The sequence below is a fragment of the Macrosteles quadrilineatus genome, unplaced genomic scaffold (assembly GCF_028750875.1).
Source record: "Macrosteles quadrilineatus isolate MER2022 unplaced genomic scaffold, UCM_ALF_1.0 Scaffold_3__2_contigs__length_128488019, whole genome shotgun sequence".
Classification (NCBI taxonomy): domain Eukaryota; kingdom Metazoa; phylum Arthropoda; class Insecta; order Hemiptera; family Cicadellidae; genus Macrosteles; species Macrosteles quadrilineatus.
Window position 1 is genome coordinate 72,118,551 of NW_026542596.1, and position 27,148 is coordinate 72,145,698.

At 36.1% G+C, this 27,148-nt stretch overlaps 1 protein-coding gene across 4 annotated transcripts in view; it reads left to right on the forward strand.

Annotated features, from left to right (window-relative positions):
- LOC128988628 (ephrin type-B receptor 1-B-like) overlaps nt 1-27,148 on the forward strand; it is a 248,739-nt gene that overhangs the window by 133,810 nt on the left and 87,781 nt on the right. For all 4 annotated transcript variants that reach the window (XM_054410093.1, XM_054410091.1, XM_054410094.1 and 1 more), the window contains exon 3: nt 20,384-20,463. In XM_054410093.1, coding sequence (XP_054266068.1) covers nt 20,384-20,463 — 80 coding nt within the window. The remainder of the gene's footprint in view (nt 1-20,383; nt 20,464-27,148) is intronic.

Consider the following 27,148-nt stretch of genomic DNA (forward strand, 5'->3'; position numbering starts at 1 on the left):
GACAGGTTTTAAAAGTGTCAAAATCCTGCGACTTTTTACCAAATGAGTCACTTCACAGACCGGTGCAAAAAACTAGTGCTTACCGTTTGATTGATCTAGGAATACTGGGGGTTGAGTGGTGTACTGGTCGGGTCGGAGGCAAGTCGGGGGTAGTGCGCGTCGTCCCATTACATTGCGTGCTATTTTTGGCTGCAACGACCAGCGGGTCGGGCCCGACCAAACTGGAAAATTTTGGTCGTGCGACCAGGGCCCGACCAGGGTGCGACCAGTCGACCAGTGCGCGCTGTTCCATTTATTCCTATTATAAAACTGGTCGTATCCGACCAGTCGGAGTCGTGGTCGTGGTCGTGGTCGGGATAGTGTGCGCCGGGCCTATTAGCCACCAGATACACCTCTTTGCAGTGCTCTTTGCAGTGATGTGTTGTGTGGATGAGTACAACACAGCTTTGCTCCTCATGCAAAGCTTGACCACTAGTCATTCAACTATGATGTGGTGATGTTGCAGAGGTGTGAACGAAACAGTTTGTCCTGTGCAAAGCTTACCCACCTTGCTGATCTTGTGTAGAGTAGAGGCTTACAAAAAAGTAAAGCTCGGCCACCAGACACAGCTATGATGTGAAGATGCAGAGGTGTGTGGTGTGTGGCCAAGAGGTCTCAGTTTAATTGGCAGCAGGACCGGTGCTGGTGGGCGGAGCTCTGCCCCCGGCCCCGCCACTGTGCATATCCTCTACCTCATCCTCCATCCACCATCCGCGCAAACTGTATGGGAGCGGTCACGGGTCAGGTCAAAATCTAAATATGTCCGTGCATTGGTCACTGCTGCTCCCATGTAGGCTTGTATATAGGTCAACGTAGTTTTCCATTTAGGAATTCAAATTCATAGTTTGACATTGTTGAAAACTAGGGCCATATAGGACCGAATTATAAACCGTCAAAGACAAACAAATTCGGTACTACCGATGTATAAGAATTCTCTTCAGTGTGCCTCTTAATAACGAGTGAAAACTTAAGTGAATGTTCTCCAGTATTTTTTTTTGCCCATTTAAATCACATAAGGTCCATAATAGAACTTCCTTACTTTGCATCGTTCTGAATGGTAGTAAATCTACTTGCAACCTCTGCAAGTAACGCATAGAGCTAGACATTAGATCACCCCATGGGCGTAGGGTGTTTCCTACAATTCTCCATTATTCAATGGTGCCAACCGTGTAAACATAAATTGAAGTATCACGGAAGACAATCGGAATCCGTAATGACTGCTTGTGGGCGTCGAATCGTCGAGTCGGCGCGGATGTAAACACTCGTCTGTCATTTACATTTACCGTTCGGCCTCGTCATGATCATCATGATTGTGGCCAACGAGAACCAACTGAGGACATTCCCGGACTAAACCGCAACAAATACATAATTGGACGCTGCGGTCGCTGGCGTCACGTTTACAATCTGGGAGCGTGCGTTGTGTACTCGGCCTTCCGTGGCTGAGAGCTTCGTCGCCACAGAGGACTGACACTGTACCAGGCACCCTTGGGAAGGATTGTGTTTGGATAAGCATTTTTGTCACAGGGAAATACAGGATGCGTTCAGGCGTCCTTGGTAAAGAAATCTGTTGAGGTGTTTGGATGAGCAGTTTGTCACGGGGAAGTGGTGGTTGTATTCAAGCGCCTTTGGCAAAGAAGTCTGTTGAGGTTTTTTGGGTGAGTAGTTTGTTCAGCATGCAATCCAGTATTCAGCAAGGCATATGTCATCACATTTCTTTGAACAATTTAAACTTACCATCACCACCAACGAACAACTATCATCCTGTTCTACATGGTCCTCTGCCATTCTTGTAGCCTACTAATTTTCATCCTGAAATACAAAAGATAATGTGAATTCTTAAAAAAAAGACGCGCAAAAAAGGTATTTTTTCCGCTGAAAACTAAAATAATGAAGTTACATAAACAGTAGGTGAGAAAGGAGGCTGCTAAAATTATATTGAAGATGGGAACAGTATTTTTTGTACGTAGATAAAATCATCATATATCAATTATTCATAACAATGTTCATTCGATTTTATAAATAGTACTATACACAGCCGTACAACATTGACATCATCTTCGTCTCGTGGTTTATGGCAGTCAGTGGTTTCATTGCTCATAAAGCCTCTCGTACTAAATATCAAACCTCAATCTCTCGGAAACCTAGGTTTGAGAGCCGTGATAGAATTGCAACCGTTAAATTCAGCTATTAATTTACACATGTTTGAGGCTATTTCGTATATTCCACTAAACAAAATAAAAGTGCTGGAGTTTGAAATATTTGGTCTTAGGGATGGACGCGTTGCAGAAAGTCAACAGTCCCGGAAGGTCAAATAATTTATACCTGTGCCGCTAGGTCAAAAACTACAATGTATGCAGTGTCTGTAGATCAAAAATCCCAGTAAGTCAAATAGTACAGTCCGGGCTAAAAACGTAGTCTATGTTAAAGCAATTGACTTATTGGGAATTTGACCTAATGCTACAGCAGTTTTAATATAACGAAATAAGATAAAATATAAGTTCAGTTTCGCTGAGTCAACAGTGCCGGAAGGTCAAAAGTATAATCTGTTAAAAACAACGATAGTCCTCTCGACGCATGACTTCAATAATTTCGTGTTTTGGTGTACTTAAAGCTGTGCTAAAATTTTGAAATTTGGCACAGAGCTTCTTGGTTAGTCCTACTCGATGACTATTTTGTTGGAACTTTAAACTATTTACCGATCTAATTAATAAAAATTGATTTGTACGGTGAAATAGTTTTAAATCGTGGTTTCTAACATGAAAAAGTTAGCATGCGAGATTTTTTGTTTGTTTTTGGGTTAGAGAGGTTTTGTTTGTGGCAAAGTTGTAGCCAAAAGTGTGATGCGTAAAATATATTTCTTTGAATTTTTTACAATCAGTGGTTCAGTAGATAACTTGGGTTGAAGAGGACGGCAAATTTAGCATTTCGCAACGCATGGAAAGAACTACATCGTACGATGCGACTGCTGAGTGGACTTTTAATTTATAGTTAAGGACAAGAAAAAGATGAATATACAGATCACCAGTACATTCATATTATTTATAAAACATCTTTCTTTATTACCAGCTTACTGTACATTTTTCACTTATAAGAATACATCATAAACAGGGTGTTAAAATAAGCGGGGAGATACTTAATTCCTTGGGTCAAAGTAAACAGAAAATCAAGGCTAACATTTTTTTCCAATATCATTTCGTTAACCAGATATCCACCATTTTGTATTTTTTACATACAAATATTTATCTTTGCACTTTTCCAACCGATGTTTATGAAACTTGGTATGTATGTTAAGGTAGGAGAGACGCATGTTATAAACAAAGATTCATCTCGATTCACCCTAAAATTTCAAAATTTAACACTTAACTACAATATAATATACTTTACTACACCACAATATTTACTTATCACCATAAATCTTTAACAAAATAAAACGTTAACATTTTTAAAATCCAAAGTAAATCAATATAATATTTTTTTTTTGAAAAATATATTTTAAAAAAAGGCGATGGTAAAATAACGACAGGCGAGTTTCGATCTGGGTGTTTCAGGTTTGAATCTAGGAGGATTTAACATTAATTAACATTAATGTTTAATCCTACTAGGTTTGAACTGATTGAGAGGAATACATGAAACCGAAGGGGGGATAGGTAGCAACAAGTTCACTAGTATTTACTAGTGCCCAATTACAATTTGATGGATTTAACCAAAACCTTTTCTATTTCACTTATTTTCAGCTGTTAAATTTCAAACTATACGTTTTAGCGACTTATCATCATCATCGTTTGAGTTTGGGTTTGCGGCAATGTATTTTTATGAATAAAACCTTTAATTTGATACCAAACTTGACCTCTGCTGCTATTAATTGACTGTATGCACTATTAATTAACAGCCGTGTCTAAGGATTATGTCGGCCTTAGTCACAAACAGGACAACAACATCGCTCCACTCACCCCACACTCATCTCCATTCATACTTGGCTTAAAATGCATCCATTTGTATGGTCACCATTTCAAAGCAACATGGCTACATTATCGATCATAGATATAATAACCATTATGAATTAGCATTATTCGGTGTAGAGTTTGAGACCATTGTCTTTAAATTTCAACACAAAAAAAGTTTTGTTAATAAATAGTTTAGTTTGTTCGTATTTTTCCGCCTACAGCCCACTCATCACACTCATCTCCATTCATACTTGGCTTAAAATGCATACATTTTATGGTCGCCATTTCAAAAACAGGTAAAATAGTATTAAAATTATATAAGAATTTTGTCTTAGTCTTTGTGGTCCACCCCCCTTAAGGGATAAAAAAGTGATAATAGCTTAAGACAGTAGATATTTATGGCTATTATTGATATACCAAGTCTCACTACTTTATCTATATTGTTAAAAAAATATAGCCAATCCAGGACTTTTCAACCATACTGTAACGCCAACACGAAATTTTTCCGTTGAACTCTTCCGCATTTCTTAGGCGATTTTGACCATTCATGTCTCATTAGAAAGAGCGTGTCACGTACATTTGCAAACCAACATTACGTTTTAAAATCCCTTGGGCTCAGACCCAGTGGCTCTTAAAGAACCCATGTTATGCCTATGAAGAACATGTTGATTTATTTATATAAGGATCAGCTCAATTAATTGCTGTTATGCAATTCAAGGAAATAATGTAGGCTACATTATTAACATGTTACTGATTTTTTTGAAATACTATATTTACTATTTCTATTTGGGTTTGCTGGATAATTTAATCCATTTTACCAAACAATAAAAATTAATTAAGTAATATATTTCATGAGCAAAGGACCTATTGAAGTCCTCATCAACCAAAAGAATGCCTACTAAAGCAAATAAAATTGAGGCGAACATGTAATGCACGAAATCAGGTGGTTCTTAAGTATGTGAAAAAATGTATCGCTATTCAAAAACAGTCGGAAAACTTGTAAACATATTCGTGACAACGGGTGTAACATGTCTACATTATCATTGACAAACGTGGACAACCTTATACGAGTGTGAGTAAGTCCGAAACAACTCTAAAAAACAATAAACAATAAATTGCAAGAACCGTTGCTTATATCATTTTCAGATAGAATAGGCAATTTAAAAACTTTTTTATCCTTGACATTTTTTCGATAAACCCACTCGTTTAGGAGTTACAGCATATGGAAAAATGACTTCCGGTGTACATTTTACATCATGTAGCTCCTAAACAAGTAAGTTTATAGCTAAAATGCGAAGAGTAAAAAAGTCTTACAATTGCATCCACATTCCAAAAAGACCATAAAATTCATTAAAAATATGAATTATATTATTAAAAAAATGGCGGCAAACTTGAAAAGTGGAAAACTTGTTGTTTTTTAGTCTTTAAGGAATGTAGATGCAATTCTAAGACTAATTTACTTTTTACAATTTTGCTCTAAACTTACTCGTTTAGGAGCTACATGATGTAAAATGTACACCGGAAGTCATTTTTCCATAGGCTGTACTCCTAAACGAGTGGGTTTATCAAAATAATGTCAAGGCTAAAAAAGTTTTTAAATTGCATATTCTATCCAAAAACATGATCAAAAAACTAAAATCACATTTTTAACTGCCACAAAAAATAAAGGAATGTCCCCCATTTAAAGTTTTCTCTAATTCTTACCGCTTCCGATTTCCCAATGGTGGCCTCCTTGAGTTGATCACCCTGTATATATGAATTTGAACGGATGGTGTTTTTGGCCTCTAGGGACCTCAAAACGAAAAATTTAATCGGTCCCGGGTCCAGGTGTTACCATAAGTACTACGGTAGGTAATAGCTTATTCCCTATATGGGAAATTCGCCAAAAACCTAATAGTTATATAGAACAATATTACATTCAACCAGCTGTTAGTTAAAACAAATTATATGGGACTAAAACAAATCAATGAGAACAAAGATTCCTTTAAAAAATCATTTGAACATACTACAATTTTACTATGCATATTTAATTAATCTGCCATCCTCATACCTAAGAATTGAATGTATCAATGGTCAGCATTACACATAGAATAAATAGGTCAACTCTAAATATGTCTTTAAATTTGTTTCCAAATGCTGAATTTGTGTCACAAATGCTGAATGTATACAGCTGTTATGTTAAGCAAATTATATTGTACTAAAAGCTAGCTTAAGGTTAGCGTCGGCTGCTAGACTTTAAAAAAATTAAAACTTAATTTCTAAAAAACTGGGACCCTTAATTATAATTATGGCTTTTTACATTCCCTAGTTCTCAAAATTATCTTTCTTTCAACACAAAAATAATGAAAATCCGTCGACTGGTTGATTCAGAATGTGAAAACCCCCCATTTACGTTTTAATAATATATATGATAGTTTGGACAGGTTTCAACCCTTCCGAGGCGTAATACATTTACACAGTTGATGTGTAGACTACATTATAACTCATAAAATAGTTCTAAAATTAAATGGGTCTCCTTTTACAAACGTATATAATAACCAGAAATTTTCAGATCGTCCTTGCGTGTATTTCATGCCACAAATTTTGACGAAAGGCTTTTCATTACATAAACTATACCTATTTACAGTGTTGACCAAACAGTTGGCAAGAAGCATTAATAGATAAGCTATGTGCCAAATATGATAATTTTAGCTCTATTCTAATTATGACAAAACACGAAGTAACTAAAAGCGAGTTTTGTTGGTGTAGTAAGCGTTGCGGGAGGTCTACTTTACACTGAATCGACGTTCACTTTTATTGCTTTTGATCTTCCGGCACTGTTGACTCAGCGAAACTGAACTTGTATTTTACCGTATTTCGTTATATTAAAACTGCTGTTGCATTAGGTCAAATTCCCAATAAGTCAATTGCTTTAACATAGACCACGTTTTTAGCTCGGACTGTATTATTTGACTTACTGGGACTTTTGATCTACAGACACTGCAAACATTGTAGTTTTTGACCTAGCGGCACAGGTATAAATTAATTGATCTTCCGGGACTGTTGACTTCCAGCAACATTCCCTTAGGGGACATGAGTCTTTTTTATAAAATAAGTCAGTGAGTGAGTGCTACAACTTAAGTTAAACAACTTGAACAAAACTGATGGGCCTAATAATTTAATGACAGTCAAAGTTTTTAGTTCTTAAAAAATAGGTGGTTTAATTAATCCAGCCAGCATAGGCAATATAAAAAAAAAACGTTGGCAATTGCTTTGATACTTTAAAATACAAATTTATCAAAATTATGCAACCAATTTATATGAACGTGTTGTAAAATATGTTACCTTATCGTATCCATGAATATAACAGTTCTTTAGACAATTTAAGCACTTTTCCTCTCCACATACCCACAGTAATTTCTTTTTTACCCGCAAGTTTTAATACTAAGAGTTCAATAAAAATAAATCAACAGCTTAAACCCCGTTTAACTACTCTGCAAGACATACAGGCTGTCACCATAGTCACCCTGAAGCGTGTAACATATGTTGGCAGCCCGCGGATACGAGTGACCCAGTCATATATCCGCTATTGAATGTTAATTAATGGGGATCGGGTCATCGTCGCCCTCGGCGCTGCCATCCGAGTCGCAGGCGTGCTCTGTACCATGCGGCCCCGCAGTTCCAACAGATCCGCTTAATTAGAACACTTGTTTTATTCTCTGTCCGGAGTGATCTAACGAGCTTTATTATTTGATTAAATCGCGTGAAAAACGTCGCCGCGATTGTGCCTCGTAAATCGCTGTATCGCCTGAGCGGACGCGGGTGATGGGCGACGGCGATAGGTGCGCGACCAGTCGCTGCAGTAAACCAAAGGATTCAGCAAAGGATTCAGTCAAAAACGTTCAACAAATTGGTAACTTTTAGTTTGGTGAAGTTGTAAATGATAAGTACTGGATTTCAATACGGAATGCTGCTTCACATTATCCAGAGGAGGATTGTTTCGAAGGACCAACTTCCATCACCAAGTTTACACGTCTATTGTTGTCATATTACATCAAAACACACAGATAGTAGAATATTTCCTACCTAAGGCCAAAAATGAGATTTTGCCAGCTTGAGATTTTTTTTAAGTTTTAGCTCTGCAAAACCATTTCGGACGTTATACTAACGTTATTTTTCACCACAATCTACTCTATTAACACTATTCTTTACAATAATGAACGTGTATCAAGTGACGGATGAACAAGTATAAATCGAAGTCTTTGGTTAATTTAACTTGCTACAGTAGTGTTGAAATCAGCTTTGGATACAAAATGTCATGAAATAATATATTTTTCTCAAGAATCTACCCTGAGTAAACATTTTTAAGGTTTGATTACTGATTTCCGTTCTATTTTAAAGGTATTATGCAAAATACATATCATAAATTAAAAAAGACAGTCCTTATAAGAACTACAATTAACAGATATTCACCTAATAATATTTTAGTCTATGAGCAATACTAACACATTTCCCGTTCTGCCATAGAATCAATACGATTTCATTCTCATACGTGAACCATGTTTTAAACATTAACATACACTACACTTTAATCAATCAATCAAACCACGCACTCCCGATACAACAGACAATTGAGATTCCTAGATAAGTCACCGAACACCGGGAGCGCACAGAGAAGGTTATTTATGCACTCGCCTGTTCGGAAATATATAGTGTAGTTGTTTTTATAGTCGCGGTATAAACATGTCGGGGCGAGATGGAACCGTGTGCGCGTCGTGCGCTCGGCCCACGGCTCTCGGCTTAATGCTGCAATTATTTTCTTCTTTACGCGTGGCCGTTGCGATGCAAACAAACAAGGGGCCGTGACACTGGGAAATTGTCCAAGGGTTATGTGGAACCCCGCCGATCTGCGATCCCACCCACCTCAAGTGGGCGACCCGAGAAATGGGTGTCTGGTCCCATGGGTGGATGAAAGATGCAGTGGAATTGTCGGGAATAAGTCATTCTCAAATATGCTTCGATTTAATATTACCCTTGATCACGTGTTATTGCAACCTCTGTAAGAAGTCTACCTTGATTACAAGTATTATTCAATGGCATACATGAGAGACGAGTAAACGAGTTTCTTCTGTACTAAGAGTGTTGGAGAATTTGAAGTTTTATTAACATTCATTGATGCAATTGGTGTCAAGAATTCTTATCTGTGTATGTTTGAGCAGTTTTTGTAATAGAAAAGAAAATACAGTGTATGGGACTCAATTTATGAAGTAGACGATTTTTCTAGCACGCTATATTCTAGCCCGGGATAGTTTTTCACATTACTTCAGGTCCTAGTGGGTTGCGGCATTTTTACTTAGGTAAACCCCATTGATTATTTGGCGGGATTTGAACACGGGACTGAAGTCCCACGCTCAGCCACCAGACCAACTCCGGCTCCCCAAGTAGAAGGAATACATTTATATAAGGCATATAGGGTATTTTTCGGAAGAGTTCCACCACTATTTAAAGTGTGGAAAAGCAACAGTTAAAGTTATGTTATTTTTAGAGTTTATGTGAATATTTCTGGTCAGAAAATAAAAAAAAAACGTGCGAGTAAATCTATGAACTAACCTAACCTAAACCGAACCTAAACTGTAGTCATTCCACAGTTTAAACGGTGGCCCTCTTCTAAAAAAAGGCCCGGCATATATATTTTTAACTTAATGTATCTATGTGGAACATTTTATATTAATTGTCACCTTGCCTAGCCGGACTTGATCGCTGTATACATTGGATTTAATGAGTGTTTGAGAGCGAGGGTAGGCAGGGGGTTGTAGGGGCTGAACGTGACACAACGCAGAGCCAGACCTGGTCGATACAATGAGCCACGTGGGTGACCTGTCACTCACTAACTCACCAACTCACTGACACACGGAATTTTAATGTTTAAATCACCATAAACACGTATGGAAACAGGTGTGAGACGAGTGACTCAAAACGTGCCATGAGCTCCGTAGTGTCTACACGAGATTTAGATTGGTAGAATTACGTTGAATTACAACGGGAAAAGTGAATTTTAAAAAGCCCATTTAATCTTTAAATAACCTTGAACACGTTTTGATACTGTTGTAGTTAATTTAACAGATTAAAAAATCCCTACTCTATAAAGTTTGTATTTCTTAATAGAACGACACCTTTGACAGGTAGAGGGTTTTAGGTGAATTTAATTTATATGTACCTACAGAGTAAAAAGATTCTGTACTCTTAAATGCATACAAGAAGGATACATATTGTGTTTTAAGTAAGCATACGAAAAAGATAATACAATATTATGTATCATTTCTGTCATTCTTTCGTATATGTTCCATTCACGTAGACTGTAGAAACTTACAAATACAAATCATTGATAAAATGTTTTACGGAGTTAGCTTACAGATTGAAAGTCAGGTGGTACAGAAAACTGTATTAATATTCTAATTGTAATACATTAATTGTTCTATTGAATTTTTTTTTTCTAAAAAAATTTATAAATATTCCGTTTGAAGCAGATACAAATTCTCTGCCTTAAACAACATCATAGATTATTTCGTAGTTTTTCCTCGCATATTTTTGAAATTGTAGGAAAAAGTAGATTGATTCCGTCCAATAATGATCTTTTGGATTCAACCCATTGTAACTCTGAAAACACTCCTGCAAAAAATACTCTCAATTATTGTGAACCCCGAACCCGACACTGCTTCTTTTGTTCTTTTTACCCAGAATTGGAAAAAGTACAAATACAACGACCCCTCTCTTTATTCACCTTTATTCAGTCCAATTCCATATTTCAATACTGCTTGTTCAATAACGTATCTTGATTGTAAAACGGAATGTTTTCATTTTCTTTACGTGCACAAAAGTGAGAACTAACGTTTGCATAGTGTAGTATACTGTAGTTAAATAAATCCAATATTAACTGGCTACATGCTTTTATCATTATTTTGCCGGTAGGCTACAATTATTTTTGTAAAAATATTGAAACATTTTGAAAACGTCTTTTTGGATCAGGGGGGGCCAAAACGTATTAGGCCTACCCAAAACTCGTACGTGAAAATGTTGACGAAAACAATACTTTCTGAATATAAATACTATGTAGAGTGGGAGAAAATAAAATAAGACACTGGATCAATCTTCAGATGTTCAGATGTTGAAAACGCATATGAAACATTGACATCTCATCTTAGTCAGTTTGTAGTTTGTAGGGATAACTCGTAATGTTTGGAATAGGTCGCCGCCCCTCGTCGTGTACGTGTACGTGTGTGTGTACATGTGTCTGTGTACACGACAACAAAGCCCTGTACACGTGATATTAGCCCCAGCTCATTACCAGATTACCTTTTTGTCCGTCGCTCGTTCCTTGATGTCTGTTTGTCTCTTTCTACCTGTTACCGGGACAATGATTAATGAAGACGGGTCTCATCAAGGCTCCTCTCTAACCCCGACTTTTCCGACGGGGCTCATTTTGAGCTAATCGTCGAAAAATGTTGATTTAAATACATAATTAGCGTCTCCTAAAACGTTTGCATCGACTTTCTTCTAGCCTCTTTTTTTTCCAATCGTTGACAAAAGTTTTATTCAAATACAAACAGAATCTGCGTCTAGTTTATATTTCAATTTAAATCAAGTTCGCGATACTTCATCTTCCTCTTTCCCAAGTCGCGCGGACGTATTTTGAGCTAATCGTAAAAAAATACATTTAAGTTTAACACAGAATCAGCACCTTGTTCATAGTTGTTTTACATTATGTAAGAGGAAATTATAAAAACATCAACACGCGAAACATTCCCATTAAAATTCCAAGGCTTACAATTCATACGGTAAGATAATCATTGCCAGTATCTAGCTAACTTCTATCTAGACAACAGTGATTTAAGTTACCTTTAGCCAGCCTTTAGCAAACATTGGATGCGTTTGTGTGAATTCATAGTGTACTGATAAGTTATCATGAACGAATCAATGCTTACTACATTGGAGTGTAATATGTCAAAATTTTCTTCAGACAGGCAAACATATAATGCCTAACTTCTTCAACAAGAAAAACAAAAACTGACAAATTTGATACTTTTGAAAAAATAAAGATTCTGTTTGGATCAACGCATCTTTACACAAACTAACTTTAAGTGATATGAATTTGATCCCAACAGCGCTAGTCGCTCGTCTTACAATGGTTGCGTGGGAGCTTGTTGGTGTGTTAGTGTGTGTGTGTGTGTACAGTCGCTGTATTTGTGTTGGCCGTCACATCAGTCGCAAAGGACAATGGCTCGTTTCGTCCTCTTATACCTCCAATTGAAATTCCCCCAATTTACTGCCTATATAATAACAACTTATCGACGTGTAGGCTTAAAGTAGTTCGCCGACTCTTCTTTTTCCCAAACTTATTGCAGTCTGGGATTTCATTATTGGATGGATTGTAGGATGGATAGTAGGATGGATTTTCTGTCGGTTGTTTAAAACATGATTGGTGTTTTTTGAGGTTGGGTATTTTACCAGCGGATGATATTATATGTGTACACCTACAAACTATAGTGCGTTTTTTTAGACGAAAACGACGAAGGATGATTGTTGAACTGATAAAATGATAGCTTTGTTACTGACTAAGATCTGCTATTTCTTTAGCTAAGACTATTTACTATGAAAGAAAAATGTTCAAGGACCGAAGAAGTCCAGTTTCGAACATTCAAAAAGATACTAACTCTTCTTAGGATCGCACTGGTGACCTTTTAGTACTAGATGAACACTATACTCCGTTCAAACAGCCGTGGCACCTGAGGGATTAGGAGGCCCCAAGGGTTTCCATGGGGTGTCCTAATCCGTCAGGTGCCACGGCTGTTTGACTGGAGATAACTACTCAGCCACTCAACTAAAGCAACTATGACTCATAAAAAAAACTGATTAGCAAAAATACTTCTAAGGGAGGCATAGTGGGAGTTTCATGTATATTTCGCATAAGCAAAATCTGTAGAAACGTCGATCGAAGTGAACCACATATAGCAACAACGATCAAGGATTCTTTGTACCACGACCTCTTTGTGAGTGTTTATACAGTGTTAATTCGTCAGTAATGGATAAGCCAGTGTCCGAGACATCCGCTCTGGCGATGAACATTCCTGATTCGTTCTGGTTTGGTTCCTTGCATCATCCTCTTTGTCTGGTCTCTCAGGCTACTTCATTTCTAAATGTTTCCGTTACAGAGGATATAGCTTTGTTTGTTAGTTCAATTCAACTCTAGAGTAAACTCATGATTTTCCATCGGGACGGTTCAATTCCAAAAGAAACGAAAACAGAGAGCGATGGACGATCAGTAATTTGGCTACAGTGCCATCTCAAGCTATACGATTTTGTAAAAACGGGCCGCAAATTTCATCAGTGTGCATGAGCACCCTCTGGTGGTTTCCCACAGAAAGGATATCCATACCTTAACCCGACCACTGCAAACTATACTCGCAGATTTCGGCCATACCAAGTAATTTATACTCTCAATCAACCCCCGGCTCATATTTAATGGTAACTAGAAATACCGCTTCTCGGATTATGCTTATCCGGTTATATCATGGTCAGGGGAGAGAGCGAGGGGAGGGATGGTTTAGGGGTTTAATTAGGTTAACGATTAGACATTTTCAAAATGTCGAGTCCATTTCTTTTGCAGTGAGCTTTAACATATTAAAAGTTAAACTAAACTAAGGTAAAACTACCACCAATAGCATGTTTTGTATTTTGGCCAAAACGATTTTCAACTGGTGGTCTGAAGTGCTACAGGTTGTATGATACCTTAAAGTAGAGAAAGGATCTGCTTGACCAACCTTTATCAAGTTCCCAAGTTTCTATGAGCCAATTGCCCTTTTATGTAACTGGAACCTCACCAATTGATGGAGAGATTGTCAGTTTCCAATAGACAAGACTAGTAGTTTCGTTGGTGTATTTGTCAGTTTACACTATTATGGAGCAAGTTTCTAAGTTTCCAGTCGTTACAAGTAGCATATACGCTGATTTGTTTGTCAATTTCCTTCAGTATATTGCAAGTTTCCAAGTGCGGTAGTTGCCCTGATGTGTTTGTCGGACCGTGGCCGCGAAAGTTGCCTTCAGGGCGAAGCATTGCGATATCATATCCAACACATTAATGACTGGAAAGTGTCGATATCATGATATTTAAAATACAGATATCGTTTCACATCTGTGGTTAGTTAAGGTATGGTTTTAACGATTGCGTAACTTCTGGTTACGTTTGCAGCGTGATTGAATAAAGTGTTTTCGATTTCGTTACACTAAGATTCGAGTTACCCTCACACGAGTCAACCACAAGGTACATATAAACGAGTAGAGTATTAAATTGAGAAAAAATGGTCATGCAGAAGAAACTAAATAACTTCAAACAGAACAGATTAATGGAAGAATATGCTATCACCCCAGCCGTAAAAAAACTCATCTTGTTATTTTATTGCACAATTTTCCATTACTGATTTATTTTTGGTGTCGTATTTTACACCTTTTATACGGTATAATTGTGTGCTATTAAAAACCATATTCTTTTGTAATTTTGTCAGACGTATCAGATCTAGGTTTTCCAGCATTAAGTCTCAAAACTGATTAAAAAATGTATATAAATTGTTTTATTTGGTAGACTAATTAGGCAACTTTATGCTATACAGCAACATCAGGTTAGGTTTAGTAACCAAACATTTAAAATGAAAGTATATGTATTGTTGAATGTGCAAATAACCTAACCTAGCCTATCGAGGTTAGTATAACAAAAAACCTGGTGTGATCGTTATAAAGGAAAAGTGACACATCAATTCATTTCATCCAAGACATAGGCTACATTTAAAAAAGTTATTAATAGAAAGTTGGTAATATTTGCTGAGTGATCCCAGACTTTTTACGTATTACTAAAACACTATTGAGTAAGTGTATTACTTGAGTAAGTATTATAGAGTGTACTAGAGTAAGTACTCCAGCACACTTTTACAAAACAAAAAAACAGGATTTTTATCTTAGGGGATTTTTACTGTCCTTGTAGAAAGTACAGTGTACTTCAGTAAATACTCCAGCACATGTTACTTGTAGTAAGTACAGTGTATTTGAGTAAGTACTCCAGCACCCATTACTAGGAGTAAGCACAGTGTACTTGAGTAAGTACTCCAGCACCCAGTACTAGGAGTAAGCACAGTGTACTTGAGTAAGTACTCCAGCACATGTTACTTGTAGTAAGTACAGTGTACTTGAGTAAATACTCCAGCACATGTTACTTGTAGTAAGTACAGTGTACTTGAGTAAGTACTCCAGCAGATGTTACTTGTAGTAAGTACAGTGTACTTGAGTAAGTACTCCAGCACCCAGTACTAGGAGTAAGCACAGTGTACTTGAGTAAGTACTCCAGCACATGTTACTTGTAGTAAGTATAGTGTACTTGAGTAAGTACTACAGCACATGTTACTTGTAATAAGTATAGTGTACTTGAGTAAGTACTACAGCACATGTTACTTGTAGTAAGTATAGTGTACTTGAGTAAGTACTCCAGCACCCAGTACTAGGAGTAAGCACAGTGTACTTGAGTAAGTACTCCAGCACATGTTACTTGTAGTAAGTACAGTGTACTTGAGTAAGTACTCCGGCACATGTTACTTGTAGTAAGTACAGTGTACTTGAGTAAGTACTCCGGCACCCAGTACTAGGAGTAAGCACAGTGTACTTGAGTAAGTACTCCAGCACATGTTACTTGTAGTAAGTACAGTGTACTTGAGTAAATACTCCAGCACATGTTACTTGTAGTAAGTACAGTGTACTTGAGTAAGTACTCCGGCACCCAGTACTAGGAGTAAGCACAGTGTACTTGAGTAAGTACTCCAGCACATGTTACTTGTAGTAAGTACAGTGTACTTGAGTAAATACTCCAGCACATGTTACTTGTAGTAAGTACAGTGTACTTGAGTAAGTACTCCAGCAGATGTTACTTGTAGTAAGTACAGTGTACTTGAGTAAGTACTCCAGCAGATGTTACTTGTAGTAAGTACAGTGTACTTGAGTAAGTACTCCAGCACCCAGTACTAGGAGTAAGCACAGTGTACTTGAGTAAGTACTCCAGCACATGTTACTTGTAGTAAGTACAGTGTACTTGAGTAAATACTCCAGCACATGTTACTTGTAGTAAGTATAGTGTACTTGAGTAAGTACTACAGCACATGTTACTTGTAATAAGTATAGTGTACTTGAGTAAGTACTACAGCACATGTTACTTGTTGTAAGTATAGTGTACTTGAGTAAGTACTCCAGCACCCAGTACTAGGAGTAAGCACAGTGTACTTGAGTAAGTACTCCAGCACATGTTACTTGTAGTAAGTACAGTGTACTTGAGTAAATACTCCAGCACATGTTACTTGTAGTAAGTACAGTGTACTTGAGTAAGTACTCCAGCAGATGTTACTTGTAGTAAGTACAGTGTACTTGAGTAAGTACTCTAGCTCCAGTACTCGGAGCTCGCCCAGACCGCCTGTAGAGTCAAGATGGATCGCCGGCCTCCTGAACCAACAATCACCTCTGAGTTATGTTCTAATTACAGTATCATTGTAGATAATTACCCTTGCCAAGTTAATTACCACTCGACCGTAAGGCACATCCTTTCTGACCGCTGCTGTCCCTGCGTGGTTCAATGGTGCTTTTTATTAGTTCCGGTCTTAAGTTTGTTTTTTGTATTCCGTGTGCTTTGTCTCCTTGTGGATAAAGTTTCGAGATGGTTTGATACATTTTTAGATGAATGTAATTTAAACTGTTGTGTGTTAGCTTTGAGTGTCAATTGTAACAAACCGGCGTTTGTTTACAATTATCAATGGAATAGTCAATGGCATAACGCATTTCATTCTAAGGTTCAGAAGATGCTAAATATATTAAAGTAAAATTAACATTGTGTATTTCTGGGGTGAATGGATTTAGCGTAGTGTGATAGTATGTTTACAAAATGAAATATTCAATGGTACAACGCATTTAATTTGAGAAGATGATAAATATAATTAAGTAAAATTAACATTGTTTATTTCTGGAGTGTATAATGGATTTAGGTTTTATTTATAAGTCGTAGCACTTCTTGTTCACAAAATGCCAAATATATTAATGTCAAAATAAATTTTAAATCTGAAAATCCGAATCCTTCTAAGAATTGTAAACAGAATAACTAGTAATAACTGGAAACCAAAATCGACACTGAAATAATTACTGTAGATAAATTTGTTTTGGTGCACAGTATACTACTTTTACTGGTAACTCAGCATATTTTGGTTTAAAAGTTTAATTTATAAAATATTGATCTCGGCTTCAGGATTTATGCTTCAACATTGAGTTTTCAAACCCATAACAATAACTTATATGTAAACTAACTGACGTAGGTATTGAACTTAACGTTAACGTGAAAATAACGTTTTTGTGTCACGAGGAGTAAGTGAAAATAATTTTTAGATAACTTACCACATAGTTTTACTCATATAGGCTGTTACCCTACAAATTAGCGATGACCAAACGGTTAAAACATTCCAAATTGGCAACGCATCATTTCCAATCGCCGCGATTGTCACGCAATATAAATCAATTCATACGTTTATTGCTTAAAACGGCGCATTGAACCAACAGATTGCTGTTTCGTGCCTGTCCGCCATATTTCCCAGTCATATATTCATAGTCCGCACTCCGCAGTACGTACCAATGTTTAATACTGTTATGCAGACGTCGATTATGTTTGCCACATTGTATTAATGAGGGGGTGAATTTGGCGGGAGTGGTTCTGTCTGTTTCGGCGGGAAATTGTGTTATGGTGGTCGAGCGAGGGAACTCCATTAGAGGATTGCAATCATCCCGTATTGTGTGTCTGCGGCATTTTATTGGTTATGCATTAGATCAATATTAACTTGGCCGTTTGCCTGTGTTTGTTGCACGTTAAACAACGTCGATATTTCATTGTGAACACCTGACTTATATTGCTCGACAGATTGCTACGCGAGTTTCCGCGAGTCCTTGGATTCAGGTTTCACTATGATCTATGTCTTGGCTTGAGGGATTGGTATAGTTCAATTTGCAATCCTGTCCAACTAAAACGTAAGTGTAAGGTGTGGCGAATATAATCATTATATACTGGATTGTTATGCCCCTATTGAGTTGCTTGAAGATTAAAAATATAGTTGAATGATTTGCTGTAGATACCTGTTTTGAACTGCTTAGAATTTTTAAAATTCAATTATTTCGAAGAAGACATTAAGATGGTTTAGGTTATTTTAATTAGGTTTATTTTTCTTAATCCCTTTTTTATTATTTTTCCCCTCATGTGGCTTAAATGCTTGTATTGAGACAACTGCATTGAATTTACTAATATACGAGGACATCTATGTACAGTATCATGTACTTACCGAAGGAGTAGTGTACTGTAGGTTGTGGCGGGTTTAAAATTACTATTGTATGATTTGATTCATTTTTCCATTAAACCAATTTACCAATCAATTGGTATTTGATTTTTTTTTTGTTGAATTTGTAAAACAACACTGAATTTGACAAATTCAGCCGTGTTGATCAAACTTTTTTAAATTCACTTATCCTCACCTATGCTATAACAACTCAACTAATCAAAACATTTTTAAAAACTTTTCCTTCTTTAAACTTGCAAATCTCAACACTTAGAGTATAAATCATAGAGCTAGTTAGCCTCCCTAATCGATGACGAAGGAGTTTCGGCTAGACAGGCCCTTCATCCGGTGATTCCGAACTGGGTTATGTAAATGTTAACAAGGTAGGTGATTGTATTAGACCAATGGTTACTAGACACGATCCTTGCAAATAACTTGCCGACGAGGATCTCATGGCTATCGATTCAGCGATGAGTCAGACAGTATCAAGCTTTCATGAGGGAATATTGCTTTGGTTTGTTGTTTGTAAGCTGTAGTTCGATATAATGGTTATTTTGAGATTTTAGTCAATATTATTGTACATTTTTTGGCGATTTTTCTTTTTAATATTATTGTTAGTGCAACTTGAATCAAGTTCACGCCGTTTTAAAAAGAACAGTCTTTGTACATTCTTGAATGTTTATACTCCCCTAGTCTGTATGATGGTACCAGTCTCCTGACCTGGGGACTGACCCAGGCCTTAAACCATTGGCCAGTCCCCATTTAGACTCGGCCAGGAGACAGGTTCTACCATACAGACTATAGTCTATCATCCCTCTGATTCTGTTCGAGGACTAAAGTTTTTACTTGGTAAATTAGTTTCCCATCAAGAACATTGCAAGATGGGTGACCATGTGGGTAGTGTTACTCTTAACAATTATATCTTCATCTTAAGACTAATTTTTGAGTAAATATTCATGTTCAATTGCTTAACCACTAGGTATAATAGGGAAATGCCGTAATAGCTTTTAAACTTTGACCATCTTTATCTTCGAGCTAAGTGTTGGTTCAAAATATACAACGGTGGGCATTTGAGTTTGGAGGTAACGAGCTTTGATAGACATAGACGGTACTTTAAACTGATTTATCTGTGCTTCTGCTACCATTTAGATTCTATACTCAAATTTGCTTAATTATAAGGGGAAGATGACACAACATGCATGAGAAACGCCGATAAAATCAAGCAATGTTGCGTGTACAACTCTACATCGTCTATCTTTGTCTGACTGAAATTCGAACCCGCAATCAGCTGTTGCCATGGTTATGTGGTGTACCATATGTCATTGACTTTAGATACTGAAGAAACGTCCCGTATGGAGCAGCTGTAGCCACCTTTTTTACTTAGTGGAAATAGTTGGACAAAGCTCGTAGACTGTGGTATTTTCTTTAGTTTTCAATACTAAGATAGTTAAGGACATAAAGAATCATAGCTAAAGTTATCCGCATCATTCATGTGTATTTCCACGTAGCAAATGCCTTAGAGGATCTTGTTAGGAATTTATTTTTGCAATTGTTCCAATTTCGGAATCATTGTAACCTATATCAACTGAGTATAACATATTTTGGATTATTAAACTGTTTTTGTTGTTGTTTGAGAATACTTGTTATTTTGGATGCTTGTGGTTCTCTTGGAAAACATTCTTGATAACTGAGAGTACACAACAATTGCTTATTAACGCTGACTTTACAGTTAGCCAAAATCTTTTCTCACTATGGGTATTTCCTCTTAGCAAACAAAGTGGAATTTGTCGGTTCCACAAGCTGGAACATGTGCGCTACACTTACAATTTGGAATTGTTTAAATTATATCAACGCAGAGTGGTAAAAATCGTATTTTACTGTATCTTTTGGTTTTGAGTCGCACTTATTGCGGATTCGTATGGTAATCTTGATAACCAGAGAACACAACAATTGCTTATGACCACTGTGTTATCTCGCCTACATCTGTTTGCTTGTTTGTTTGACCTGTTTGTTTGTTTGTTACAGTCGTGTTGCTGGACACGGCCACGGAGCCCACGCTGGAATGGACACGTTATCCCTTCGGTCCTGCCGCTACAACGCCTGGGGTGAGTCCATGACGAATATAAATATTATAAAATACTCTGGGTCTTTTTAAGAGATACGTCACTGTTACAATTTGCCTTGCGAAAATGAAGGTGAATAAATAGAAACTGTTGATGATGAGTGTTTTATTGACCAAACCAAACCTAAATTCACTATCTTAACCTGGCCTAAACTAACCTAACTTTACTCTAACGTAACCTAACCTAAAATGACCCAACACTACCTTATATATTCCGACTTGCCTAACCTCATCAATCCAACCTCAACTAAACTAACCTAACCTTACCTTAGTTAATCTGACCGAACCTTACATTACCCAACCTGACCTAAAAAACTGACCTTACCAACATTATACAACCTGGCCTAAACCAACCTAACTAACCTCATCTATATTCTAACGTAATCTATTTACGTTGTAAAACCCCTAAATTTTTATAGAGCAGATTTTAATAGTGACGACTCTCTTGTGGAAAAGACTCAACATCCAAGGGTTATAAAGATATTGGAGATATTTAAAGATATTGGAACGAAGACGACCTAGTTTCGTTATGTTAGCCATATGATGTGCATAATAAAATTTTGTAAACTTCTTTGCATTGTCCGTGTGCATTACCTTACCTCTATTCAATTTTAACTCTTCATATCGAGTTTGAACCCATAAGTACACTACAGTCTTACACCTAACCTTAAGTTTGTTTTACTGCCACATAAAATGATATATTATATTATTTTAAATGCGATAACGCTCAATAACGAACACAGCAATGCTTAACGATACCAAAACAGAACTAGTTGAGTGTTTTCAGTAGAAATGTAATCACAATGATGTAGGCCTATACTGTATTCCCAACCAGAAAGGCCAATTTCACCAAACATTTGGCCGACAATATTTTCGTTGCAATTACCCACAGTCGATTGTTTTGGCTCGGGTCATCGCTGGTAACAATACAACGTTATACGGGTGCCTGGCCATGAATCGGTAAACTACAATTTCGTCAACTACTGTAGTTCCGCACGAAACAGCCAACTGTAATTTGTTCGCCGCTAAGCAATTGTAATTTATTAGCGTAATGCTAACTTATGTAATTGCACACGACATGCGATTTGAATATATCTCAAGTAGAGTTTGGACAGTTGTAGTTAGGCAATTAGGTTTTTTTGGGATACGTTTATTTTTGTTTACGTGGTTTAATTAAAGAAAAATAATTGTGACATGAAAAGCCTTAGTTTTTATGTTTGTGGGTTAGAGTAATTCACCATATATTTGCCATAGATTATTGTAACATATGAAGATTTTCTTCAAATAAATTAGTCACTATAAAGTGTAGGAGAGCGAAAAAGTATTACTCTATTTCCTTTGTGGCTAGGTCCTAAATCCACTGTAGGATATTCATGGCCCACAACTCTGAAAACTTATTTTTGTGTGTGTCCTGGGGAAAGAGTGAACATTTGGTCTAACTCGGGGAAGGTTAAATAAAGAATTTGTCATTTGTCACTGAGCAAAATCAAAATTCAATAGTCATATAATGTTTCCTGACCTGCATATAATCGATTGTCAGACGTGTTAAACGCAGTACTTTATTAACAAAGAAATTTAGACGAATGTACGTTTTATTGTCAACCTAGTGCACTTTTGAGGCTGTAATATTTGCTATTAGGAATAATAACAATCAACATTAAATACTCTGCATACAGTGCTTAAACAGGTAAATAATGTAAGTATTTGATATTGACCCCCCTCAAATAACGTATGATCATACGAATGTAAGGTAAGAGTTACTTTACGCCCAAGTGAAGAAATATACTTAATCAAAAAGTAAATCGTTGTGATGTGTACTCTGGACAACCAAGTCTGTAATTAAACGTTGTGCACAGAGGGATATGCCGTGTGGTTATTCGATGCAGACGGTTAAATACAAAGCCTGTATGGGTCTAATTGTCGTCCTAATGGGATCTGCGGTTTTCAAGTATTAACATCACTTGCATTAACAGGGTTTACCTGCGGCTAGGACGTTTGTGACGTTTACATACCTCTAAACCTCCGAGGATCGGAACTGGACAAAGGGACTGATTGATTCATAGCCAAAGGGGATCACTTCAAAGAGTCTTAGAATGGTTGAATAGTAGATATAATACCAGAATATGACCCCACTTTCGGCGTTTTAGAGGCACTTTTAGGGCACTTTTTATAGGGGAAAAATGAGGAAAAAATGGAAGAGCTTTTTTTGGCCACTTTTTTTAAAGACCCAGCTCTCGACCTATACACCCCTATATAAATTTTCTACTTTTGTTAATACTAAAAATCACGTCTGGAAATGGTGAGCTTTTTATGGCCACTTTTTTAAAGACCTGGATCTCGTCCAATACAAGCCTATATAAATGTTCAAACTCCATTAAAATTTCAAATCCACATCCATTCCCATGTATATTTTCAAAATCATGTGAGGTTTGTGCGTGAACTCGGGCATGCTCCCGGCTCATGATGTGCTCCCTTGGACATCCTTAGTGGAAATCCATGAGTTCTGGCTACTTGGGAACCCAAGCCATTTGACATACAACGAATCACCCTTTCTCCTAATTATCTTCTCTACCAAATACATGTCCTTATACTTTGTCTTTAACAACTCCTCTGTATAGAAGCCTCCCCTGATTATATTGCCATTTTCATCTTTCAAGATATAAGTCACAGGCTTTGTATTCTTAACTTCTGCTATTGTAAATAGTTCCCCTGTCCAATTTGGAGTATAACCTTTACTAAAAACATGTTTATACTTGGAAATCCTTACGCTATCACCTACCTTATATCTTGGCTTTTTAACTTGCTCTACTTTAGAAGTCAACCTCTCATGCACATATTTACTATTCTTAACATTCACTTGGTTAGGCTTCATTCCTATAGATCTATGCACCTTATTATTATATTTTCGAATTAACTTTGGAAGTAAATCCAACCATTTATAACTCCCCTGAGCACTAAATTCCCTATATAACCAATTCTTTAAAGTTCTCTGAAACCTCTCCACAATTGCAGCCTTAGTTGTAGAAAATGTGTGATAGTGATTAATATTTAATTTTTTCATTAGTTTGCTAAAATATTGATTAAAAAATTCTTTTCCATTGTCAGATTGAATGTTTTTAACCCCCTTTGGTAGAATGGTTTTAATGGCTTCTGTAACCACTAACCCTGTCTTATTCTTTAGTGGAGCAGCATAAGCTTTTTTAGAAAATGTATCTATTAAAGTTAAAATATATTTATTGCCAGAATTTTCTCTAGCATAGTTTTGCATATCAACTAAATCTATTTGTATGGTTTCGTTTATACCCAATACTTTAAAAGACCTTCTAATGAAATTCTTTCTTGCAGGCTTATGAAGCTCGTATGCAATTTCATTCATTTTTTATAACATCATCCTTTCCTGTAACTCTAAATACATCACCATTAGCCCCAATCAATAGATTATCTTCCATTCTTTTAAATACATAGTTTTCTGGTATATATGGTCTATTATCTATATACTTAAATCCACTCAAAGATGTGGGGTCAGCAACTAATAAATCAGGATTATATTCCATCAAATTAAAATTTTTTTCTCCATATACAAATTTTGATCCATCGTAATGCATAGATTGTGACATTAGACAAATATCATCCAAATGTTCCCCCTCTGGTAGATTTCTTATAAATTGTTTTTTGGCATCCCAACATTTTTCTTTTTTATCAAAAGTTATAGTCTGTTCTTTTATAACACAGTCAGTGTCATCAATGGCAGGTTTAACACGGACTAACCTTTTACTATTAAAACTCCAATAGCCTGCTTCCATTTTTGGAACTTGTGAAACATTCACAGCATCTTTACTATCTGTACCTTCCATCAAATTACTAATTTTCTGTTTCTTTGCATTCCAAACACCATTCTCTGATTCTAAAAATTCATAATTATTATCGTCTTGTACAAATTTACCATCTTCTTTTCGTATTAAAGTCTGTTGTAAAGTGGGCACATCATCTAAACTTTCACCCTTTTCTACATTAGTAATTTTCCGTTTCTTAGCATTCCAAATACCATTCTCTGATTCTAAAAATTCATAATTATTATTGTCTTGTACAAATGTACCACCATCTGTTCGTATTAAAGTCTGTTGTAAAGTGGGCACATCATCTAAACTTTCACCCTTTTCCACATTAGTAATTTTCTGTTTTTTAGCATTCCAATTTTTATTCTTAGATTCTAAAAACTCATATTTAGTTCTACCTTGTAAGAAGACATCACCTTTTCTAGTTAATGTCTGTCCCAAAGTTGATACATCATCTACAAACTCCCCATCTTTAACGTTACCAATTTTACGGTTTAAACCATTCCAACTATCGTCTTGTAAATTTAAAGTAGGTTCACTACTAGCCCTGGGTTCTGCAGGCTTATTATATGGATTATATAAACGATAAAATTTATCTATAAACATATTTTTATTTAGTAAATAATTCCACTTTCTCTCAATTCCTCAATAATGGAATCTATTTCATTATCCACTCCTGAGTTACCGGCTTGGCGACTTAGCCAAAGAAGTCTTAACCTATCTACAAGCTCATTAGGATCATCCCAATAAATATAGTCTATTTTATTACCAGTCACTTGTCTCAAACCTTCACCAACAGACTTAAATAGAGGTTTAATTATATTAAGATATTTAGTATGTCTATTACTTGAAATTGGTGCACCATCTTTGTAACTCTTTAAATGTCCATTTGTAGCTTCCAAAATTTCTTTATAATTTTGCAAATCAGCCGGAGTATAATCCTCAGGTTCTTTTAAAGTTAACAATTGCCACAAACCTTTTGTCCCCTTGTAGGTTTTATTTGCAATTGTAACATCATCATTGGCAATGTCAACTTCCTTATTTCCAATAAAAAATTTATTTGCTTCTCGTCTAATACCATATGTAGTGTCTGTCATACTACTTTTACTGAGGTAATTTCCTAAATAGTCTGATGCTAAAAGACCAAAATCTAATTTCTGTGGGGTGGATTGCTGTAATGGTTGTAATCTTGGTATTATTGGTATTCTAGATGGAGTCATTGGGAGAATCTCCATTCGAGGCCTCTCTGTTTTGGCGATTTTTTTTAATTCTTGTAATGGCTCTATTAAAGGTTGGAATGTTTGAAACCTCTCTTCAGCCTCTAGAAACTTGCCACGTTTTAAAGCTCTATATTTCTCTCGTATTTGATTTGCAGAGTCAACCAATTCTTGTTGAATGTTTTTCATCTTTTATTTACATTTTATTTATCTCATTTGACAAAGGATTGTACTCAAACACTTTATCATGTATTATTAAACAATATGCAGATGTATTTGCTGGTACATTTTCTGCAGTTTCAATCTCTAATTTAATATCAACAATTCCTTCCTTCACTGTTTCGTTCTGTCTAGAACAGTCTATTACAATTAGTGGATATTTCTTCATAAACTCAGCCCTACTAATCATAGGATCTGGGATAGTATTATAGTAAGTCTCTCTAAACCTCATAAACATCTCATAAGCTTTAGAGACATCTCCATTTTCAAAGTCGAGATTTAAATCACTATAAGGATAATATTCAGAGTTTAAAAATACTTTGAGATTTTTTAACTTACAGTGATCAAATTCATCAGTTCTTTTTCGTGCACTATTATCCCTAGCTGTTTGGAAACCAAATATAATATACCTAGGCTTCTCCAAACTTGAAGATGTCTTTACTGACCATGTATGTCTTGTAGTATTGGGATATGATGGAAGTTCATGCAACTCTAAGCTTCTAAATGCAATTTGCAAATTTTTATTTTGCAATAACATCTTTTGTAATTGTAACTTCTCCCCATCTGATGGTATTACATGTGGCATCACCCATTGAATTGAGTTAAGTATAATTTTGGGAATTGCATCAGCAGTACCACTGGCTGGAGCACTAGTGGTTGTTAATATACAATTCAAATCATTTTTGGATCTTTTCAACACCAATTCTTGTTTGACATTTACTAATACCTTATTAAAATCCTCAAATACACCCATTAACAGTTCTAATGGCAAACAAGTACTAAACTTGCCACTTTTATGGAACTCTTTTAAATTCGTGTCAGAATCAAATGCCACATTTGACAATTTAGTTGTTTTATTGTAAGAGCTCAATATTTTCATAAGACTAGAAATTCCTGGGTTTCTTACAATGTCTATTTCTTTACCTGCGACTTCATATCTAATTTCATCAAATAAGAATGCAAATGCATTATTTATAAAATGACCTTTATCATGATTTTCAATTTCTCCCTTAATATACAGATAACTCCTACATGGGAGAGTTAGCAAATCTTGATTATTAATACATATTCGAATTTCATCAGAATTATTTATTGCTAAAGTGTTATGGGGAACATAGGAGTGATTTGTAATTTTAACCACACTATCGTCGAATTGGGATTTCCCTGTAACGTCTAGAAAATCTTCCATTTTTATTAATAGAAAATTTTAACTTTAGTCCTATTGATCGTAGGAACCTAGCATTTTGTATACTTATAGATAAATTCTTATAAATTCTCATATCTTTTTTATATGACAAGTAATTGTAGTTTCTTCTCCATTAAAGTCAATTGCCTTGTCATGCTGATCGGCAAATGTAATACTGACAACATCTAAACTTCTCTTATTTACAGGAAA